The sequence below is a fragment of the Tiliqua scincoides genome, chromosome 1, assembly GCF_035046505.1.
Source record: "Tiliqua scincoides isolate rTilSci1 chromosome 1, rTilSci1.hap2, whole genome shotgun sequence".
Taxonomy (NCBI): Eukaryota; Metazoa; Chordata; class Lepidosauria; order Squamata; family Scincidae; genus Tiliqua; species Tiliqua scincoides.
The window spans coordinates 11,767,734-11,792,017 of NC_089821.1; the positions used below are offsets into that span (position 1 = coordinate 11,767,734).

Consider the following 24,284-nt stretch of genomic DNA (forward strand, 5'->3'; position numbering starts at 1 on the left):
ACCCTAACAGAGCTAGTGTGGCAAGTGTCAGGCTAGAACTGGAGAGACCTGGGTTCAAATTCTCACTTGCTCATGAAGCTCATTGGGTGACTTTAAGCCAGTTGCTATCTCTTAACCTAAAGTCCACCTCAGGGTTGTTGCAAGGATATAATTGTGGAGGGAGGGGAACCAAATATGGAAGAATGGGATACAAATTAAAAATGGATACATATAGCACTCATGCTGTAATGACTTTATAGAGCAGTGTTTCTCAAACTGTGGGTTGGGACCCACTAGGTGGGTCGTGAGCCAATTTCAGTTGGGACCCCATTCATTTCAATATTTCATTTTTAATATATTAGACTTGATGCTACACTGATATGTGACTACATTTAGGGAAAAGTTACAGACCTGTACTTTTAACAAGCTACTATGTATATTCTTTTAACAATGATAGTCAATGGGACTTACTCCTGGGAGAGTGTGGGTAGGATTGCAGCCTAGGATTGTTAAAAATTTTCCTGCTTGATGATGTCACTTCTGGTGGGTTCTGACAGATTCTCATTCTAAAAGTGGGTCCCGGTGCTAAATGTGCGAGAACCACTGTTATAGAGTGACTACACTTGACTACAGCCAAACAGTATGGCAAGTATGGAAAAGACATTGTCATGTTGGGGGTTGCTTACGTCACTTGTCATATAGATTGAACATTCAAGGGTCTTGTAGCTGAGATCAATATATAATTGAACATAAGAACAGCCCCACTGGATCAGGTCATAGGCCCATCTAGTCCAGCTTCCTGTATCTAACAGGGGCCCACCAAATGCCTCAGGGGCACACAAGACCACAAGAGACCTGCACACTGTTGCCTTCCCTTACATCAGGCATTCTGAGGTAGCCTACTTCTAAAATCAGGAGATTGTACATATAAGAGTATAAGAATTCTCCCTTCATAGTCCCCAGTTGTCTCTTCAACTAAAACTATAAATTCTAAGGCAGGAATCTTCCTTTTCTTTGCTAAGCATTCTGCCCCATATCAATGTCTTTTAAGTAAACAAACAAACAAAATAAGCTTTGAAGACTCCGACAAGCTAAAATGTGCAGATTATACTTTTAAAAGGTGAGCGTTTATCAGGCTATATTTAGCCCAGCTAATTTTACCATCACACTGATGCCTAAATTTCCTATGTTGATTGTTAGATTGTTCTCTCATCTGCAGACTATTCCTTGTCACTTTCCCCTTCCCCCTGTGACACTCAGACACAAATGATGAAAAAGCAAGGTGATGCTGAAAAGTCATGAAGATGAAGAGGAGGCTGGCAAAATGAAATAAATAGCAAGGGAAAGGAACAGATAATTAATGTGGGGTCTGGTATGAATGAGAGAAGAATGTGGGTGGGAAAAGGAGTAGGCAAAGTGACAATAGAGAAGTATTACAGAAAGCTATGGTTTTAGTACTGGCAAATAGTAGGTCACAAACAGACTGTTCAGCACAGTTTCAAAATCCACCCTGAACCATTTGTCAGATCAGTGCATTCAACTGTATGAAGAACAAATTCTGCTGCACACCATCTATTTAAATTCAGCAAACAAAAGCACGCCCTTCCTGATGTACACAAGACCACACCATTTAAAATTCAGTTCCAGTGGACCCTGTTTGCACAAGGTGGGTGGGTGGGTAGGTGAGTGGGATGGACGGAAACCACCAATGTTAGCACAGCCCTGTGCAAACACACAGAAAATGAGGACTCTACTCTAAGATTTATTGTATAATCCTGAACACAGCTGCATTACGGAAGAATATGAAAATTATTGACTTTTAGAATTATAGCAATATTTAAGAGGTTAATAATAATGTATCCCAATAATATGAGAAATATAAGTTTGACTATGTAGATTGCTAGATCACATCTGTCCACATCAAAAAAATTCTAGATTTCCATTATTGTTATTATCATTATTATTGTTGGCAACCTTCAGTCTCGAAAGACTATGGTATCGTGCTCTTAAAGGTGGTTCTGGAACAGCGTCTAGTGTGGCTGAAAAGGCCAATTCGGGAGTGATAATCCCTTCCACACCGGGACCAAGTGCAATCTGTCCCTGGTCTGTCTCCCTGGCTATGGGCCTTCCTTCATTGCCTCTTTGCCTCAGACTGTTGGCCAAGTGTCTCTTCAAACTGGGAAAGGCCATGCTGCACAGCCTGTCTCCAAGCGGGCCGCTCAGAGGCCAGGGTTTCCCACTTATTGAGGTCCACTCCTAAGGCCTTCAGATCCCTCTTGCAGATGTCCTTGTATTGCAGCTGTGGTCTACCTGTAGGGCGCTTTCCTTGCACAAGTTCTCCATAGAGAAGATCCTTTGGGATCCGGCCATCATCCATTCTCCATGCTTTCCACATGCGCTGCCTCCGATGCATCCTCGGCATCACCTGGCAGGACAAAGTTCCAAACAACACAGTCCTGGAACGAGCTGGAATCCCTAGCATGTATGCACTGCTGAACAGAGACGCCTGCGTTGGCTTGGTCATGTTGTGAGAATGGATGATGGCCGGATTATTATTATTATATAGTTGCAATTCTAAGCATACATACTATGAGTAACCCACACTTATCTCAGTGAGACCAGCTTCTAAGTAAAACACATGCAATCAGACTAGAAGGACCTCCAAAACTAGCAGACTATGGCTCTTAAACCTATAGATGGATTTTTTCTTGCCCAACAGTGCACACTGTTCCAACTCATAACAACTTCTGCATGGCAAATGGGATTGAGTTGGCCTGTAGTTTGTGGCATATAATCTATAACATGTCACATAAGGGCCCTCCACAAAGATCTTGCTTTGTCTGGTAAACTTGCCGATCCTACCTCTGGTTCTAGTAGCAAGAGACAGTGCACACATTCCAGCACTGGTGCAAAGACACCAGCTGTGTGCCTTCATACAGTCACAGAGATTCTTGTGACCTTCTGCTGAGTTCATACAATGGCTCAGAGGGTTAGACTATAAACAGCAAAACCAATCTTCCTATTTGCTGCTGAAAGAAAAGCGTGACTTATCCTGTACTTATTATGGGATGACAAAAGTGGAAAAGGATTTTAGGAGAAAGCAAGTGCAAAAGACAGTAAAGTACTGTCAAATTGTTTCAAACAGATCAGCTTTCTTTGGTGAAGGTTTAAGCAAATCTACCTTCTAACTGTAACTACGAGCTACACAAACGTCAATAAGACTAGTGTATGGAAAAAGTATGGAAAATTTTTTTACACATAGGGGCTTTGCTAGGATTATCTTTATTAAAAATCATTTTCTCAGCTACATTTCAGAGTGGAAAATAAAATCAGCAAATCCTAAATTGAAAATGTCACCAGTTTGGCAACAATGAATATTACAGAAAAGATACAACCAAATTAAAGAAGTGAATCAACACAGATAGTATCACTGGACATATTAAGGATTATATTTCCAAGTTGGAGTTATAACCCACAGCTGAAACAGGCATTATGCAAAATTAAAATGCATTATTTTTCAAAATGGAAAATGAGGAAATGTTGCTAAGACCAACAGACGGGTTTTACAGAAATGTGATAATAAAGTAAAAAAAAGAAAGAACAGAGAACAAAATCAAGGACAAGCAATGCCTGGGTCTCTTGCAATAAAATATTAGGCTTCTTAAAAGAATGTACATGAGGAAAAATTATCCTATAAGCCAACATCAGCTTCATTAAAATCAATTTTTTTTTCCTGCTCGAGTAGATGATTCAAATGATTGATAATATGTACAAGGCTTTATTAGCATCAAATGAACCTTAGCTGAGAAAGGACCAGCAGTAGTTTCTATGCAGTGGTGGTTTTGAGGGTTTTCTGAAATAAATTGGCAATTACAGCACAGTTCTTAGTGCCACTTGTGCTGGATCTGGTGCACAGATGTCACACTTAACATATGTAATGTACCAAATAATTATTAAAGACAGAATTTAAATTGTCATTTCAATGGCAAAAGTCACTGGGAACCAGAAATGTCCGCCTGGCGACACAGCTGTAGATAAGCAAAGCAAAGAGATCCTTTCTCCTGAATTCTCTATACATTTCAGAGATCTGGAGCAGACGGCTTCTCAGTCTGTGCAGAATAAGAGAGACAGGCCCCACCCCTACTCAAGTTCTCTGGTTCACACAGAGGTCTTGGGGAAGGTGTAAGACTAACACTGTGCAGTGGACTGGGAAACATTCAGAAGCAGCAAGAATCTCTGTAGACATTTTTGAGGGCCTCTTTAGCAGGGTGAAATAAGAATGAATGATCTCATGCTTCCAGAGGACCGAGGGAAGTGGAAAGATTGGCCACTCTCATTTTGCACTGGGCTCTGAAGTGAAGTCAGCCATTAGTTGTGGTAACTCACAGCCTCTCCCAATCCCCAAGTGCTTTGGCAGTAGCAGAGCCCTTCATTTATTTCGCTCCATACTTCGGAGGAACTCATGCCACTTCAAGGTGTCTCTCCACTTAGCACCAATTGAGAGTGACCCCTCCTACATAAGAATAGCCCCACTAGATCTGCCATCACCACATCCGGTGGCAAGGAGTTCCACAGACTAACTACACGCTAAGTAAAGAAATATTTTCTTTTGTTTGCCCTAACTCTCCCAATACTCAATTTTTGTGAATGTCCCCTGGTTCTGGTGTTGTGTGAGAGGGAAAGAGCATCTCTATACTCACTTTATCCCCTGCATAATTTTGTATGTCTCAATCATGTTCCCCCTCAGGCTCCTTTTTTCTAGACCCAGGAGCCCCAAATGCTGTAGCCTTTCTTCATAAGGAAGGTGCCCCAGACCAGTAATTATGTTGGTCACTCTCTTCTGCAGCTTTTCCGTTTCCATGATATCCTCCTCCCACTGTACATGCCGGTTCCAAAATACTCTTCTTTCTAGTATAATAACACTGCAGTAAATGGCAATATGAATGCAAAACAGAGTGACACCTAGTGATACAACACCAGCATTACACAATATGACATTCTTATTTTCAAGCATCTCTCAGCCTTATGTACACTGAGAGGCTCCCTCTCTTTCTCTGCAAAAAAGAATGGAAGAAATCACAAATAATGGTTAGTTATAATGTCAGCCAAAATCTGTAGACCCCTAAGAAAACAGTAATGACTGTGAGATTATTTGGAAATATAGTTAGATCAGGGATGTGATGTGCAGTGTAACTGACATAAGGAACAGAAATCTGTTCAGATTTCAAGTCTGATGAACTTTGGCTGTACTGAAACTACTGACTGTAATGGACAGCATACAGGAAGCATAGCAAACATTGTTACTGTTTATATATTTGCCTCCAGAACAAACAAAATAGAAATGAGACAAACTTGCACTTTCTCTGACAATGGGATCCGTCATGTTTACCAAATTGCTAAGTGTTTCTTTAATGAAAAAATGGAAAGTTACCCACTATAAAGATTTTAAAAGGTCAGGCAGTGTTTAAAGAACTGTGCTTCAAATGCAAAAAAGAAATACAGAAAGACTAGAACCCGCTGGAAAAGGTTGGCAGTTTAGTTCTTTATCAAGTCTGATCATTCATCTTCAGCTCAAAGCCCACAGCATTCAAGAAGAGCCACGCAATGTCCGTTCACCAACTATTGAGAGTCGTTGCTGTTTCCTCTCCTAAACTTTTAAAGCAGGGATTGACAGCCTCTGTAGCGCCAGACTTCCTTAGCCTCATTGCTGGATTTAACACCTGGGGGTGAGGGGAAAAGTGTGCACACATATATGACACCCATAGCACTGCTGGTGTACATCCTTGACAAAGGCTTGTTCTGTCTCCTTCAAGTATGTATGAGAGTTCCGTAAAGCCAGAAGAGGGAGAGGAACCCAAGAGAGCTGTAATGTGGACATACAGCACAGCGCTATATTAGCTGCCTGACGGCCCGATCCAGAACTGTGCACGCCGTCTGAGTGCTGGTGTGTAGTGCCGCAAACATGCCATAAGGCACACCTGTGACGTGTTCCTCCAGGCCAGCTAGCTCAGTGCGTAGCCACACTGAGCCAGCACCAGGCGGAGAATAGACAATGACCACCCAGAGCTCCAGGCAAACGCCGGTTGGCAGAGAGGTAAGTCGGGGCATGTGGGAAGGCATTCCAGGCTGAGGAGGAGAGAATGGAGAAGGTTGAGCAGGAGAGGGAGTGGTACCAGTAGAGCTCAGGTCTGCCAGATCCAGCTCCCGGCCCAACACGGGCTGCTTTACTCTGTGCGAGCTTACCCAGGGGAGGTGGCTGAATGTCCACTTCACCCAAGGAGGCACAGTTGGTTGCCTGGAGTGCTTAGGATGCTAGGGCAGCCATTTTGGCGCTGCTACAGCCCTGCATGCCAGACAACTCAGGATTGAGCTGTGACTCAATTCTGGATAGCTGGTAACAGAGGATGGGAAAGATTAGGTTTAAAAAGGTAAAGTGAGAAGAGAGTAGAAGATTACCCCAACTGGATATTTACATATCCGGTCATTTTAAAAAAACCATTCTTCCTTATTAAATTCACCCCCCTTCCAGCTGTGGGCTGGTGTTCACTGACTGCTTCCTTCAATCTGCCTCTCCCTTGAGAAGACTGCGCTTGCTTCACCCAGCTCTGCCATTAAGCATGCTTAAAACAGAAGGGGCTGCTAGAAGGGCAAGGTTCCCTGAGACTGTTGAATTCTAAGCCCCATGGGTCAAAAGAATGGCTTTCTGAGCCAATACGTCTGCTCCTTCATCAGTGCTCACAGTCTTGATGACATGTTTCAGACTTTAGCTGCATATTTGCATATGTGCTAGATATACCGCTAAGCAGGCGTCCTTTAGACAACAGGTCTAGTTCAGTGATTCCCAAACTTACTGGATCACAGTAAGCAGCCTCTTTTTCCCAGTTCAGTTGGGCACCACCATCTTGGATCTCATGATGTCTCGCAAGATCCAAAATGGGACAGCCAATAGGAGGGGCAACCAGGGACATTCTGCAGCACTCTGTGAGTGCACTGAAGCACAGTTTGGGAGCCACTGGTTTAATCTGCGAAGACCAGATTGCAGGTGACATTTTGGTGCTAGGTGCTCTCAGGGTTGGCAGCCCTGTAATAAAACTACCTGAAACTCTGAGAAGGTAAGAAAAGCCCTGCTGGATCAGATCAAAGGCCAGCATGCTGCTTCCCCCAGCAGCCCACCAACTGCCTCCTCCAACCAGGAGAGAAATTCTGTCTCTCTCCCACCAAAGCTCTCCTGCTCAGTGGCGTCACTAGGGTTTGCGTCACCCGGTGCTGGAGGCCTGCGCATCACCCCATGTAGTGGGTGGGGCAACGCCCCAGGTGGGCGTGGTGATGTACCATCACCCCGCCCCCACCGGTTTTTTGGGCTGTACCTTTTGTTATAACACAGATATTTCAATGTGGTTTGTTTCATTGCATTCTGCATGAAATTACGCATTGATTGATATATAACATGATGGTATTATTCTGCCAAACTCTGACTTTAGTGATTTTGAAAACTTGTAGAGTCTCACACACACACACATCGTGTCAACTTACTAACACCTTATTGCAGCAGTTCTCAAACTTTTAGCACTGAGACCCACTTTTTAGAATGACAATCTGTTCAGGACCCATTGGAATGATGTCATGGCCAGAAGTGACATCATCAAGCAAATTAAAATAAACAATTATAAATAATTAAATTAAAAGAAATAATTAAATAAGGGGGAGCCAGTCCTGTTCCACCAAGTGAATCTACTCTGAAGTAAGTCCTATTGTGGTCAATGGGCTTACTCTCAGGAAAGTGTGGGTAGGATTGCAGCCTGTGAGCCCAATCCTATGCATGTTTACTCGGAAGTAAGTCCTATAGTGGTCAATGGAGCTTACTCTGTAGCCTGCCTGCAATAACTCCCCCAATAAAAGAATCAGTGAGATTTCCAGTCCTCCCCAGTGCCCAGTTTAAAGTTCTTCTATTTCAGGCAGATCAAGAAAAAGACCCTCCTGGCCTTGTAAGTGCAAAATAGAAAACTTTCCCCTTACCACCTGAAGCCTCTTTTTTGTCCTTTTTAGTGTGGGGGGGGGGGGAAGAGGCTGCCTTCTGGAGTATCTCCAGCTCCAAGGGATCGGGACCATTCTGGTGTCCTCACATTCCCCTTTGCCTGGCCTGACCACCAGCCAAGGCACGTCTGCCTACTCACGAGTAAATGCGACATGAGGCTGCTTCACTTTCCATAGAGCTCCACAGACTCGCAGCTGGGAGGGGGGACCTCCTTCTCCGTGTTTTTGGGGGCTGCATTCATTGGATCAGGACCATTCTGATGTCTTCGGAGTCCTCTCAGCCTGCCTTGACTAAGGCAAGTTTGCCTACTCGTGAATAAACCTGGCCAAGTGGCTTCGTTTCGGGCTCAGACTTGCACCTGGGAGTGGGGAGCTTCTCAGGTGATTTTGGGGGGCTGCATTTATTGGATTGGGACCATTCAGGTGTCGCTGGATTCCTCTCAGCCTGCCCTTTCTGACGGACTATGGCAAGTATGCCTACCCATGAGTAAACGCATGATACGGCTCTTATTAAGACACTTAAGAGCCGACCCACAGTTTGAGAACCACTGCCCTAAAAAGTTTGGGAATGACTGATGTAAGCATCTTTTTCCCCCAAGCTAAACTGCCCAAAGATTGTTGCCTTTCCTTATTAGGAAACTGTCCCAGTACTCTAATTACAGTATTTTGCTTGCCCCTTTTTGCACCTAATGACCCCTAGTATGGGCTTTTCCCTCTTCACAGTTGCCACACGCTGGTCAACTCTTAACTCTACAGTCGTCTGCAGGGTGAAGGATTGTGCAAATCAGTCAACAGAATTACTACCTCAGTGGAATTTCCCAAGCATACACTCAGCAAGGTTCAGGTTTCTCTAGTTTATTTGATACATGCCCAGAGAACAGATATGCATTTGTATAAATGTTCCCCCCAGGAAAAAGTGAGGTCAAAATTCACTGGGACCCTTAAATGGCCTTTGTGAAAAACATTTGAACTTCCCCCCTCCATATTTCTTGTTGTGAAGAGCATGCAGTAACTCTGGCTAAGATAGAAATTTACAGCCCAATCCTAAGCTTCCCTAGTGCCCAGGGATGCCACGGCACCGAAATGGTGGCTGCAGCATTCAATGGGGCCAGGGAAGTACTGCCAGGTCTCTTCAGAGTAAAGGAAAAGTGGCCCCAATGGGTCTCTTCAGATCTGCACCCACTATTGAGCAGGTGCAGAATTGAGGAAACCCATGTTGGTTTCCTGATCCAGGAGGGGGGTTAGGATATGGCAGTATAGCCTGCTGCTGTCTCTGCCCACCTCCCAGGCCTGCTCCTCCCCTACCCCACCCTTTCCTGCCCAGTTCTGCCCCCCTCCCCACCCACCCAATTTGCCCTGTCACCAGCCGGCAGTACAACTTACTGCCAGCAGCCCTCACCATGTGTCCTCCGGCGCTACGTCTCCATGCTGACTGCCGCTGGCCCAGAGCTAGAGGTGCACCTATTCTTCTGGTGCAAAAGTGCCTTACAGCACTTTCTGTGACAGTCAGGCCACTGGTGCTGGTGGAACACCAGGGCCTGGCCCAATAGGATCGGACCCTTAGTGCCCGAGAAGAGCATCCCTTTATCAAGTAGGAAGACAGTTTTGCATTCTGCAAAGTTCTCTGGTCCATCTGTCACATTTGCAGGTGGAAATCATGCTGGTTTAAAGCCACAGAATGTGTTGACTAGAAGGACTGAATGCACCTATTTTAGGAACACAATATGCTCATACTATGAAACATGCAAGTGCCTTGAAACACAGCATGAAACCTCCAGCAAATCATTAATGACAGCGGGACTGCTAAAAGGATTAAGAACCATGCTTAAAGATGAATGTCGGAACGCACTTCTGATTAGGTTTAGTCTTTGTACTCTTACCTCCTTCCTTCTCAAAGACAAATAGTAAGCCAAGCACAATGCTAAGATACTGTTTTATCCCACAAGCAAAGCCTACTAAATGGAGACTATGGAAGATGAGCAGAAATACAGGGCACTAGATCCAAATAAACATGTCCTTTAAAAAAGACACTTTTCTTAATAAGAAGTGCAGGGCACAGTATTACTTGATTTTAGAAGATCAAAATGCAGCACCTCTGAGCTAAGTGGTGTTCCAGCACAGTATCAGTTTCAGATTTCAGTGCTAAAGGATAGTAGAAGTCACTTTTTAAGCCAGGCAAGAGTTTCTGAAAGCTCTCTCAAGAAGAAGACAGACAGAAGAGAGGGGGCTGGTTTGTGTGACTGACTCATTTTCAACCTTTACCAGGAGGTGAATCAGATGACCTTCCTTTAGCAAATGTACACTCAACACTGTCGCTCGTGAAAAGTGCAATATTTCTAGAACTTCTGTATACAATTCAGATCGGGAAGTAGATAAGGCTTATTCTTTATTTTCAAGGTCTTGACTGAAAGCAGAATGACTGAAAAGAGGCACACTTGCTTTCTCTGACGACTGTGGTGCCCTTCAGAGAGAAAGGCAATACAGCTGTGTAGGAGCTGCTTTTCTACGCGGGGATCCCATGCAGCTGGGAGGCTACATTGGTTGGCAACCTTCAGTCTCGAAAGACTATGGTATAAGCCTACAGCACCCGGTATTCCCAGGCGGTCTCCCATCCAAATACTAACCAGGCCTGACCCTGCTTAGCTTCCGAGATCAGACAAGATCAGGCTTGTGCAGGGTAATATTGGAATGATGGAATCACATGGGCAAGACTGTTCATCCGGGTCTTTTCCACTAAATTGGCTTCCATGTGGCTGCTTATCTCTCTGGAGGGCACCTATATTTGTCACCTCAAAGTATTATAATTAACTATGTTCTTATTCTGGAAATGCCACTTTTTGCTCACTAACTTTTTATGGGCTGTAGAAATGTATTGTATTGGCAACCTTCAGTCTCGAAAGACTATGGTATCGCGCTCTGAAAGGTGGTTCTGGCACAGCGTCTAGTGTGGCTGAAAAGGCCAATCCGGGAGTGACAATCCCTTCCACACCGGGAGCAAGTGCAGTCTGTCCCTGGTCTATCTCCCTGGCTATGGGCCTTCCTTCTTGGCTATGGGCCAACAGTCTGAGGCTGTAGAAATGACATCAGCAGAAAACTGTTCATTTCCCATGTTTTCCACCAGTTGCTTCTGTTTCAGAAAACCCAGTTTTTTAAAAAAAGAAAGTAACAGCAGTGCCGTACTGTCTAGTTTGAACAGATAAAGCACCATTTAGGGCTCCTGGGCCTTTAAACCTGAAAGCTTCCTCTTTGCACAGCCACAATAACACCAGTCGTACCTGAAAGAGGAGGTATTTAATGAGCATGAAAAAGGATCTTTGCTGATTAGAATTTGTTTCTGAGTAAATATTACAGAAGGATCTTGGCCAGGGGGGAGGGCATTCCTGGATAACAAAGCACTACATTAAGTGCCTTTCAAAATCGCTGTTTCAAGTCTGCTTGCAACTTACTGCAGAGTAGCAATGGCTCAGCAACCTGAAAGGGCCGTAGTGTGGAAACACTCCCAGTAGAGTGGGTGTAACCTGAGTAGGGGCAAAAACAACCAACTAAACCAGGGGTGTTCAAAGATTTTGGCAGGAGGGCCACATTGTCTCTCTGACACTGTGTCGGGGGCCGAGGGGTGAAAAAGAATTAATTTACATTTAAAATTTGAATAAATTTACATACATTTACATAAATGAATATATTAAAGACGAACTTATATGAATGAATGAAGGTCTTGCAATAGCTCAAGGCCTATAAAAGGCCTTGCACAAAGCAAGACTGGCCTTTCCTTTGCTGCCGCTGCTGCATCACAGACGTGAAACAGAAAGCAGTGGAGGGAGCCCTCATCCCACAGCTCACTTGAGAGGCCAAACAGTTGCCCTCATGCTGAGAGCAGTTGCGTTGGGCCAGTGTGGGCTCCAACACATCTCCAGAGGGCCAGAGGCTCACTGGAGACTGGGGGCTCCCTGAGGAGCATTGAGAAAGCCTTGAGGGCTGCAAGTGGCCCCAGGGCCAGGGTTTGGGCACCCCTGAACTAAATTATTGGGGATAATCTGAAATAAAGACATTGTTGTGGCAGGGATTATGAGTTACTAAATTAAAGGCCATAAGTTAATGCTACAAGTGGATCCGTTTTGGTTTAACATCAGCAACACGAGGATGAAACAAAATTGGCCGAAAGCTGAGTGCAATTGGAAGCTAAACAGCTCCATCATAATATGAACTTGATTTTAGCAGCAAATCTCAGGGAGGAAGCTCAAATGACAGCTTTCAAGACAAATATCCTCAAGCTCAATAAAAGGTTATGCTTCTTGTGAGCTCTTCTTTTGGACAGCTGAGTTGGCCCTAGCACTGTGAATCCCAAGTATGCAACATCATGAGACAACTCTATGTTAAAGAATGTATTAGGGCCCAATCCTATCCAACTTTCCAGCTCTGGTGTAGCCACAATGCAGCCCCATGGTAAGGGAACACATGTTCCCATACCTTGAGAAGGCCCCAGAGACTGCCTTTCCACCACAGGATGCAGTGCACACCCCACTGGCACAACAGCACCAGCACTGGAAAATTGGATAGGACTGGGTCCTCAGATGGCATGGCTTGTTCTGTTTTGCCTTCTGATAAGTTAAAATGCATTCTTGTAAAAGAAATTCACTTTAAAATAAACCGAGGTCCTCAAGAATCCAAAAATGAATGAATGAATGAATGAATGAAACAACCATACTAATTCAAAAGGCAGGATCACATTCAAGTAATATGTTGCTTATGTTGCTTTTTTTCTGCTATATATCCTTAGGAAACTAATTTATTATTAATTTGTTTATTTTATGGTAGAAGGTTCCCCACATAGAAATAATCAAATTAACAGATCAGAGTTTTACAATATACTTTGATGCCCTAGTATTGTATATAGTTGTTTATAGTTAATTACCCCTGCTAATTGGGCAAGAGGCACTTTTTCAAGTGGGTGCTCCTCTTTTTAGCAGGGGGAGAGTAACTGGCCCACCTCACCCCAGCAGTGTGTGTTCTAGTGGCTGTCTGCTGGTGTTCTTTTTGCATCTTTTTAGATTGTGAGCCCTTTTGGGACAGGGAGCCATTAGTTATTTGATTTTTCTCTGTAAACCGCTTGCCAACAGGGCAGGGACTGCATCCTGCCATGGGGGGGGGGGGAATCGTGCAGCCCTCTTCCAAGTAAAGGAACATTTGTTCCCTTTTCTTAAGGCTGCACTACAGCTACATCAGCACTGGAAAGTTTGGGCCCTCACTTCCTAGCATTTTTGGCCAACAGTTTATGACAGAGCAAGCCCATATCCTGAACCATTAAAATAAATAGTAAAGATCCATTTGCTTTAAAATCACAGACTTTCTGTGTGCTGGAGGAAATAAATAAAATAACGCTGGTTTAAACTCTGACATTTCCTGTTTTCAGCACTTCAAAATGTATTGAAAAGGGACAGCTTGTTCGATAAGGCAAAAAAAAAAAAATTATGTAATGTTGGAAACTTTTAGAAAGGAAATGTTGAACAGATGGAAATCCAGCCTACAATGTTGCCAATTTCTGCATTTTTTATTACAAGATTTTGATATCTTGGTGTTTATTTAAAGGGGCTTCATGAATTTCTGAGTTCTATTTTCATAATCAAAAAGTTTCTCTTTATCCAACTAAGGTACTCATCATCTTAAAATTTCACAGTTCAAATTGGGCTGGATCCAAAAAAATAAATGCCAGCAACAAAAGCAGAAGGAAGTTTGCAGAAGGAGACTTTCACAGGACCCTCAGGAAAAGACTAGCATATAGTATGGAGCATTGGAAGGGAAGGGGAATCCCACTGACAGGCATCCTGCATGAGCCAATTTTCACCATATTCTTTCCTCCCATGCAGCCCTTGTATGAAGGGAACATAAGGACATAAGAACAGCCTCACTGGATCAGGCCATAGGCCCATCTAGTCCAGCTTCCTGTATCTCACAGCGGCCCACCAAATGCTGCTGTGAGATGTAGGGCATAAAGGGAGATGTAGGGCATAAAGAATGCATGTCAAGACCACTCATATGCCATCTATGGATTATCCTGGAAAATACATAGGATGGCATCTCTTGGAGCCTAGCACCTGTGAGGACCTTTTAGCCCCTGAATCTAGGAGAAGGCCACAGATAACAAAAGACCTACTGACACAGTTCAGTCATCAAGCTAAACAATGGTTTGCGCTAACTGTAGTTAAGAACTTGCATCATGCTTTGATCTTCCAAAATGCTTTATCTAGATAGGGATGAATCAGCACACAACATCTACGAGTTTGTTTGTTTTGTTTTAAGATAACCTATAGGGTTCACCTTTAAGGGCTAATGGTCAACTTTTCCTTTCTTGATTAAGGAGTAAAGAAAGTTCTACAGCAAATTGCCTCATTTGTAGCCTACGTGGGAGTCAAGCAAACAAATTTCTGCAGAAGGCCAATATTCAGATCTGAGTAAATAAATAAGAGAGAACACAGTGTATCCCTAGCAGAAGTACTGCTTAGTGGAGACAGGAGGCCACCACAGGCTTTTCTTCTTTCAAGCTGTGATTTTATAAAGTGCACTGAAGCCACAAGTACCAAGTTGGGCACAGAAAATACGAAGTGTGAGATGTGTAGCACAGCCAACTGAGGAAGACCAAATTGAACAGAAATAAAATGAGATCTGAGCAGTAGCATAGCCAGAGGGGATACACTGCTGTCACTGCCCCCAATGGTTTCGACAGCAAGTGGAAGTGGCCACTTACCTGAGGCGTTGTGGTGCTTGCAGTACTGTGTCCCCAGTCTGGTTATGCTACCGGGTATGAGGACAGTCTCAAGTTACAAAGATAGTCAAGCCATAAAAGAGCACGCCTGCATAAAATTCCCCCTTCATTTTTTATTCTGTCACCATTTCATCACAGAGAAGCCTAAAAACTGATGCAAACATAATTCGTATTTCTAATTCACCCATGCCGAGGGATAGGGGTGCGATCACCAGCTAAGCAAGCGCAGCAACTCAAGACATACTGAAAGATGCTTCTCCCCCAGTGCCATGCTGCCTCCAGGCCAGTTCTGGCACACATCTAACCCTTGGGTAGCAGCTACAGCCGACATGGAAAGGGTGGAAGATGTTCAGCAGAGTGGCAGGCAGGCAGAGCCTGCCATAACTGCCAGGTCCCAACCCCGCTTCCCAGTCCCCACCTGCCTGCCTCCGGGACTGCCCTCTGCCCACCCTCCTCCGCCCTGGAACGCCTCCCTCCTGCCTCCTCCCTGCCCTCCCCAGAGCCTTGCGTCGGCCGAGCTTGGTCGACACAAGGCTCCTCCATGAAGTCGGTGCAGAGACTGGATTCAGCCCCCATGGGCTGACTCGCGTCCCTGTGCCACCCCAACTGACTCCTGAGGAGACGCAAACATGCTGTTATCCTCCTGGGCTGGCCCCAAGGGTGCTTTAGGATTGTGCCCTTACTGGTGCTATCTGGTCCTCAAATGTGTGGACGGACTCCTAGATCTGAAGCAAATCTGCCAAGCCCTGCCCTATTGTATTAACACATATCACACACCCATACAATAGATTAGTTAATTCAAAAGTTGCAAAATATTTTCTCCTTCAGATTGTGATTTTTGTTAATCCAAATTCAGGCATTAAACTTTCTAGATCTGTGAAAACAAGAACTGAGTCTATCTAAAAACCAATTTGTGTAATTTAATATTGAGCAGTGAGTGCCTGCTTAGCTACATTCATTTTTATACAAGCCTAAGAAATTATAAAGGATTAAAATTGAACTTTCTTATCACATATAAGCTAAATACTACTTAAAATGCAACATTATATGGAGAGAAACATATCAAGAATGGATCTCGGACTCTATCACTTTTTGCAAAATATTTTCTCATACAATCTGCCTTTTCATTCTCTTGTTCTTTGCAATGTCTGCATCTCTCATTACCATTTATAGAAAAGCAAAAGTTCAAGAATTAGGACCAACTATCTTCTACTTTTGCATATGATGAAAATAAAAACATTTAACTGAAGTTGTACCCTACTAAGTTTTGTTGTATCTCCCACCAACCAGACAAAATGAGAGGGAAGCATCTGAAATACTAGTGTAGTTCAAATATAATAGGAACTCACAGATTCCCACTATGAGAATGAACTTCAGAGAGCTGTGGACCCACAGAACCCCCTTTCCGGAACCTTTGGCACAAAAGAGATATTTAAAGATATCCACTTTCAGTTCGAACTCAACGGCAGTTCTGTGATATGTACAAAATTTTTGTGGGTGAAGTACTGTGTTCCATATGAACTTGGGGAACTGTGACTTATTGAAACCAAACTTATGCACCAACCAGCATCTGAAACCACAGTTTAGTCCCCAAGATCACACGTAATGCAGACCTGCACTTAAACTCAAAGCAAAGGTTAGAATCTCTTCCTCATATGCGCTAAACAAAAGGGACAAGAGAGTGAAGAAGCTTGCAGCTCTCTGAGGCTCTTTCTTGCAGCTGAAAAGAATGGTTTCCCATTCTATCAGAACTGGGTTCCCTGGGGCCAAAACTTGCTTTCCCATAGCCCTGGTAACTGACAGTTCTGACTGCTTCTTGGCCTATCGGCTAAGATTATGTGTAGAAACTGACAGCCCTGGTTTCTATTCCTCTCCTCTCCTTTCTTAATGAATGAAAATGATTTCTCATTATTGAAGTCTTTGACAGGATTATGGACAATCACAAGACAGTCATTAGGAATACTTGTCTCAGATACTTAGCCACCCACAAAAAGTCAAATCTGCCTTTATTATTTTCTTTTAGATGTTGGTATCATGCCAGAGAACTGCCCAAACAGATCTAGCCACAGAATTACAGAGATGGTTAGGCTGTCCTCGTGAAATGAGACATTAATAACATTCAAAAAGCACATCATTAAATATACCATTTATCGCTTGTAAATATGCGAGGTGAAAAAAGGCCATTAAAAAAACGAAGAAAAAAAGGTGATCCACAATCCAGATAAAAGGAGGTACTTCATTTAAGCTGGTTGAATTCCATTTATTACAACAAACCTACATGGGCTCAAATAAGCTGACTGACATGAAGAGTCTATTTTTGGATTCTTAAGAAAGAACGATCAATAAGTGACCGAGGGCAACTCTTCAAAACACAGTGAAAGTCTTCCAGCCCCATCAAGTTATGCCATTATTTCTGCTTCTTTGGTTTCTTCTGCTTGAACAAAGATACTAGTAGTTTCAAGATTCATTCCCAGAAGGCTTAACAAGAGCCCTGAAGTTCACCTCACTATATTAGTACTTGTTTTAAAAAGCGGAGGGCTTCAATTCCAAAATCCATAATTGTAAGTGAAACATATTTTCTATTAATATAAGCTTTAAACAAGGGAAAAATATATCTCCGCTAATTAATCGACTAGAAATTAACACTAGAAAATTCATTAACTGCTTTGCTTAAAACTCATGAAATGCTGGCAAAGAAAATATTTCTAATGTTCCAGCAGAAACAGGTTACAAAGACAATACAGAACTCCAGTGTGCAATTCCCTCCCCCCCCCCACACACAAAAGTAACACAATGTGCAGCAAGTAATAATGCAACTAGAGCAATTACAAATCATGATTAAACAAGGAGGGTACCCCACTCTGAACCTAAGCCTACTCTCATTAGGTCCGTGATGATCATACAGTAACGCAAGGTAACAGGAGCAGACATTTAGATTCTTCATGCGCTTTGAACACAAGGATTCTTATATCTCTGGGTGCATTTTATCCTCTCTCAGAAATCCCTCAAAACCTCCCTGTTCTCAGCTCTTAAAGTACATTAAAAAAAAAGTTAGTTTAAATGTACATTTTAAACTTGTGAGGAACAGCTCACCTCATCATTGCAGTGTCATGCACAGCTCTCCTTTGCCCATGCTCTCAATTTGCCTTCCTCACTCAGACTACTCCTCTCTTGTCTCTCCCCCAGGACACATTCCATCCCAACCTTCCTTTACTGCTTCCCAGGATCTGCCCTAAGGCATTGTGATGCACACTTTGGGAACCACTGCCTTACAGCCCAATCCTATCCCAGTCCCAAAATGGTGACTGCTGTATCCTGTGGCCCTGTGGAGGCCACCGGAGGTCTTCTTGGGGAAGCGAATATTTGTCTCCTTCCCCCAAGTAATGGCGCAAGCCCTACAGTAAGTCTACTTGAGTCTGCACCAGCTGTTTTACTGGTCCAGACTGGAGAACCTCCGTGTTGGGCTTTGGAGCCCAACAAAAAGGATAGCAGCAGGGCTTAGCCGATCCCTTCCCCCTTCTAGGTCGGTCCAACCTCCTTCTGCCCCCAAAAACTGCACCTTCACCCAGTGGTGCAACTTACCTTCAGGTGCTCCCACAGCATCTCCACTCAGTGCTGAGGCCCAGTGCAGACTGGCGCGGGACCAGAGTCAGCAGCCCCTCCTCCCTAGGTGGTGCAGACATGCCTTATAGCATGTTTGCAACACCCAGCACTGGTGCTCAGGCAGTATAGGATTGGGCCCTTAGTGCATCACAAATGTAGGCTGGAAGCCACTCTCAGGATGCCACTAACGCTGGTATACATTTATCACTGCCTCACATAGAATTAGGATGTCTCGATAACAAAACAAAACAAAAAAGGCTTGATAGAGAGTTAGGAAGGATGGAAGACAGGAAGGACAAAGTATCTGCCAAGACATTTTCTGTGCATGGCAAGTTGAATTTCACCACCACTGCCACCCCTCAATCACCATGTTGTGTTACTATGAACCAACTTAATGATTCTTCTGTACTAAAAAGACTGTAACATTCTTAGCCTCTTCAATTATAATAATCTCATATTCAAGTCACAAAACACAAAAGAAAACACAATTACACAAGTAATTGAATTTCAGGGGATATTAAAATTTTGTGTTTGCCATAAATGAAGAATTTAATACACAGAAATGGAACGTCACTGAATTTCAATTGTACACGCATTAGGCAACTGGTGGTCAAAGCTATCGGTAGTCACATCACAACAGAGTGTCAATAAGGGAGAAAGTTTAATTTACAACAGCAAATCAATTATAACCCACTCCTCTTTCCTCTGAGCAGCATGCCATCCGCAGAAGCACCTTCTGTAGACAGAAGGAAAATTCTGCTCAAGCAAGAAGCATTTGGGTGAGCTGAACTCTCCTTCTGTTCAAGCAAGGAGCTTCCACCAACAACACACCAGTGTGCCAAAGGTGTGGATGCAGCCCTAAAGCAACAGTCTCCAAACCGCAGACTGCTGCATACTGACAAAGCCTTCCTCATCGTGCATCACCCTTACCGGTCCACCTTGCCTGTTATCTTTCCAGGCAATTTCATCAGAAAGTCGCTTTGGGCAGCCACTTCCGCCCCAACATCAGGGAACAGAGCCTGCTGGGTCAACGGGTAGCAGAAACAGATGCCTGGTACAACTTTCTGATGAGATCTCCTAGAAAGATAACTGGCAGCAGCATCGAATGGTAAGCATCATGCATGATGAGGAAAGTTTTTCCAGGCAGAAGATCTGGCTCGTGGGCCAGGGGTTAAGAACATAAGAACATAAGAACAGCCCCACTGGATCAGGCCATAGGCCCATCTAGTCCAGCTTCCTGTATCTCACAGCGGCCCACCAAATGCCCCAGGGAGCACACCAGATAACCTCATCCTGGTGCCCTCCCTTGCATCTGGCATTCTGACATAGCCCATTTCTAAAATCAGGAGGTTGCGCATACACATCATGGCTTGTACACCGTAATGGATTTTTCCTCCAGAAACTTGTCGAATCCCCTTTTAAAGGCATCCAGGCCAGATGCTGTCACCACATCCTGTGGCAAGGAGTTCCACAGACCAACCACACGCTGAGTAAAGAAATACTTCCTTTTGTTTGTTCTAACTCTCCCAACACTCAATTTTAGTGGATGTCCCCTGGTTCTGGTGTTATGTGAGAGTGTAAAGAGCATCTCCCTATCCACTCTGTCCATCCCCTGCATAATTTTGTATGTCTCAATCATGTCCCCCCCAGGTGTCTCTTTTCTAGGCTGAAGAGGCCCAAGTGCCTGCTGCCCTAAAGACACTAGCAAGAGGAATTTTCAGACAGCTTGATATGCTGCCCTGGCAGTATTTATATCACAGTACTTGGAAAATATAATCAGATTCTGGTTACCTACCATACCAAAATGTTTCTTGAGCAAAACTCACTCACATGTAAACTGTTTTTTCTCCCCCTTTAGTGTTAGTTAGGCTCCACTGGAAAGAGACAGATGTACCTTTCTTAGAATACATAAACTACTGTCATGAAACTACTCAGTCAGAAGTATAATCAAAATGAGAGAATTATTCAAAAATAAATGCTTTGGAAGAATGGAGGGCCTTATCCACATGACTTAAAAGAGATCGATGATACTATGCAAGAAAACACACAAGCTATTTAAAAAAACTAACTCGTGGCTGCTAAAACAAACAAAAACACAGAGCATGTTCTGCTTCAATTTCCTGAATGGAAATGCTACACGTCCTGAAAGGTAATCATTTAAGCAGCAGTTCTAATAAACATTAACACCTCCGTAAATCTAGCGGAAATTTTAATATCAGAGTTTCATTTAATTAAGCAGTAAATGTTGACATTTAATATTTTCATTAAGTTAAATTGCATCTACAGAGCTGCGATAATCCAAGTCTAACTAGTGCCATCTTTCAAAGACTTTATAGCAACCGCAATGTTAGATATGAAATACATCTTCGTATTCTTGTGCTTTGTGTCAAAAGAAAAATATAATAGCACAAGTGGGTCCAGATCTATACAAGTTTCCAGTAATTTGTTCATTTATGATATATTCATGGCCAGTCATAGCTACATGGATGAGAAATGTTACAAACAGTCTCCCTTTGCAGGCAGGCTGATGCAAATGGCAACAGTTGTAAAAAAATTTATTTGAGGGGACACTTGCAATTTTTAGGAGTTCACCTCATTATGTCGTACCCAAAGGGAGCATCTACCCATCCAGAAAGATAGGGCAAGCTGCTTGCAAGTAAGGATTTCTCTTCCAAGCTATGGGAGAACCTTTCCTATACGTTTACTCCAACAAATCTGCTTACTATATCAGTCATAAGAGAGGACCAATAGGAGCTGGTTTCTCTGCATTGTTGTCCATCATCAGATAAAGCTAGGACCCTAGGTCAACAACTAATTTTTACACTAATACACAATCTGCATGATTCCTTAAGCCTGTGGTTTTCAAACTCTCAGGGAGTTTGAAGACCGCAGTAAGTCCTTGCAGGGGAGGGTAGGAAGGCAGTGGGGGCGGGGAGAAGTCAGCGACATGAACCCCAGGATCGGGTCACTAAGGGGGACTGCAAGGACTGGGATGCACTCACCAGTCCCTGCAACAGCCTTCCTGGGATGCGGGGAGCCCTGCACAAGCATATGCTAACAGAGACTGATTACACAGGCAAGATCTCACATGGAGTTCATGCCAAACAAAATCACTTGTTACACTATTAATCGCTCCAAGTCTCAACTTGTTTTGTGACTTATCAAAACCATTTGGCAATTTTTTTTTTCAAATTATTGTTCTGATTCCATTTCCACATGCCCCTTAAAAAACTTCCAAACACACACAGATCTTATTTTAACTTTTTCATCTTTTCCATGTGTATTTAAATGGGAATAAAGTATATGAACATACAGAGGCTGAAGCATTACTTAGGACCCAGCCACACATAACATGCTGTAAGGGAAGATGGGGGAAAGATGGACACAGTTCCCATAGGTTAGCAACAGATACTTTCCTCCCTGGTGCCTGCTCAGAATTCAAATTGATAAGCTTGGAATTAACTAGAAAAAGATAGTTCTCACCAACAGCAGAGCTAGAGAGCTCTGATAGAAGGGAAAGTTTCTGTCTCAGGTTAACAGGAACCCTCCCAAATCCAGTGTGAGTTCCTTAAAATTCAAACAGTTGTGGAACACTGGTGGTCTGGGAGTTGTGATAACCCTTTCCTTTTGCATGAAATGAAACCAAGCAGGTAAAAACAGTAAAAATACAAGGAGTCTATTAAGTCTACAAAATTCCAAATTAATGGAAAGAAAGTAGGAAGGATTTATTATTATTATTATTATTATTATTATTAAAAGCACTGATAGTCCAATAAAAGGGAAGAAAAGCAAAGGTTGATAGGGATGTGAAAATGCAAGTGGCAAATAATACAAAACCCTGATGTAACTTCTCTGGGTTCCCTACCTTACTTCTTCTAGGGTCCACACTGTTCTAGGTTCTTGGTCCTCATACCTACTCTCAGCAAGAGGGACAAACAAGTATTCATAAAGAATCAGGTGGTTCCAAGGTTGGGCCTGGGTAAACATGCAAAAGGGGGAGGCATGACCCTGCCTTTTGTAACTTGTGGGCCTTAACCGGGTTTTCACCTGTTGTCTGGATGAGGTTATCTAAGTCCCTGAATTTCCTGCTTCTGGAAATGAGGTGGGTTTTATAGTCCAGTTAGTTGGAGAAAGAGAAGATGCTCCAATAATAAACATGACCACAATACGATAAGCATGGATACTGTGTCTGGATGGTTCAGCGGCCCCTCAGGATGCCGAGGAATCAATTATGTTTCCAAGGTGATAGAAAGCTACAAAACAGTTGAAAAACAGGCAAAATTTGAAACGAGGAATAAAGGAATTTTGCAGCGAAGCCATGCTGCGTGGTCTTCACTGTATGCTTCCAACTGCTGATAGGAAAAAGATCAGTAGCAGGCACACACAACGCAGTTTTTTCTGCATGAGTCAATGTGCCCAACTTGCTCTTCTATTACTATGACAAAACCCATTACAGTAACTATCTTCAGACAGAATGGGATAAACTAACCTCATGACAAAACGCAACCCAAAGGCACTAACACCTAGTGACCTGAATTTCCTCGATACTTACACTGGAAAAAATCACGTACAGCAATAAACACCACACCCCCATGGACTGTTTATAGCACCTACATTTGTTGTGAATGTGCTAACAATCCGTCAAAAAATGAGTGTGGATATTGCATCAATTCTCCATTGCATAAAAACACCATCCAACTTGCCTGTAAAATTTCATGGGCTTTTAACTAGTAGGTGGATATGAAAGTAACCTTCCAAGGAGCACTTCATTAGCAGCAGTGAGAGTGAAAAATTCCCGATGTCGTTATGGAGAGAGAAATATGCAGGATGTAAAATTAACTGAGGTTTGTGATTTCTCTGGCTTACCTGCTGAGCTAAGCAGAATACTGAAGTCTGTCCCACGCTGAGACTCCCCACCCTCCTGTTGTGCTTCTTTCTCAGCATTTTCATAGCGATCCCAGTTGGAAACTATCTTTCTTCTTGAAAAACTCCCCTGATCTTTCTCCTCTTCTTCTAATTCATTATCAGCAGCCTATAACAGGAAGAAGCAAGGTGGGTTAACAAGAGTATTAGTTTAGTTTTCTTTTAAATTTAGGTTTTCTGAAAGATTAAACAGCTGCTTTGAAACAAGGTCCCAACTTAACATTTTTATTACGTTCCAGTAGTCAGGACTTGTATCGCTGTGTCTGTCTGTGACACGTAATAGCATGGCAACAGAAGCCTAGCGTCACAGATAGGATGCTGATCTTGGGGGATCTATAGTTATTCTCCCTCAAGATTCAAGACCTTGACTATTATGGGTTACAAAAAACCAAAACAACGAGGAATTAGTAAATAAAGTTTATCCAATCCTCTCAGGACTTCTGTAGCCTGCCATCCCTGTTCCTTTTCAGACTGAAAGAGACTACAACTAGTAGCTAAGTGAAGCAGTTACTCTGGGTTTAAACTTATTCTTTGGTGGTGGAATTCCCAATATCATCCTACTTCCTCAAACCATTTAAACAATTTAGATATTTAAGTATCCAAATTATAATACATGCATTAATTACCTACAGAAATCCCACAGACAAAAGTATTACAATAAGTAAGTGAAATCATGGTTAGCCATGTCACTTCATAAGAAAAAATAAATCCAATATAGCAGCGGTTCTCAAAGTTCTACTCGGATGTTGAGACTGCGGTATTTGCAGGGGTGGTGCAGGTGCCACAGCAATTGCAGCAGTGCAGGAATCAAGGGGTTTTAAAACATACCTGGGGGTTGTGTCGGCCACCAGGAGGGTGTGGGAGGCTCACAGCCCCTTCTACAGGCCTTCCCGTTGCTCCAAACAGCTCTCCTTGGCAATTGTGACCCATTTCTGGGTTGCAATGGCTGCAGCCCTGACACTGAAGTCATTTCTGGGCCACTTCC

The 24,284-nt window shown here is 43.3% G+C and overlaps 1 protein-coding gene across 2 annotated transcripts in view; it reads right to left on the reverse strand.

Moving 5' to 3' along the window:
• Positions 1-24,284, reverse strand: part of AVEN (apoptosis and caspase activation inhibitor) — a 118,688-nt gene that overhangs the window by 67,356 nt on the left and 27,048 nt on the right. For both annotated transcript variants that reach the window (XM_066636404.1, XM_066636412.1), the window contains exon 2: positions 23,243-23,408. In XM_066636404.1, coding sequence (XP_066492501.1) covers positions 23,243-23,408 — 166 coding nt within the window. The remainder of the gene's footprint in view (positions 1-23,242; positions 23,409-24,284) is intronic.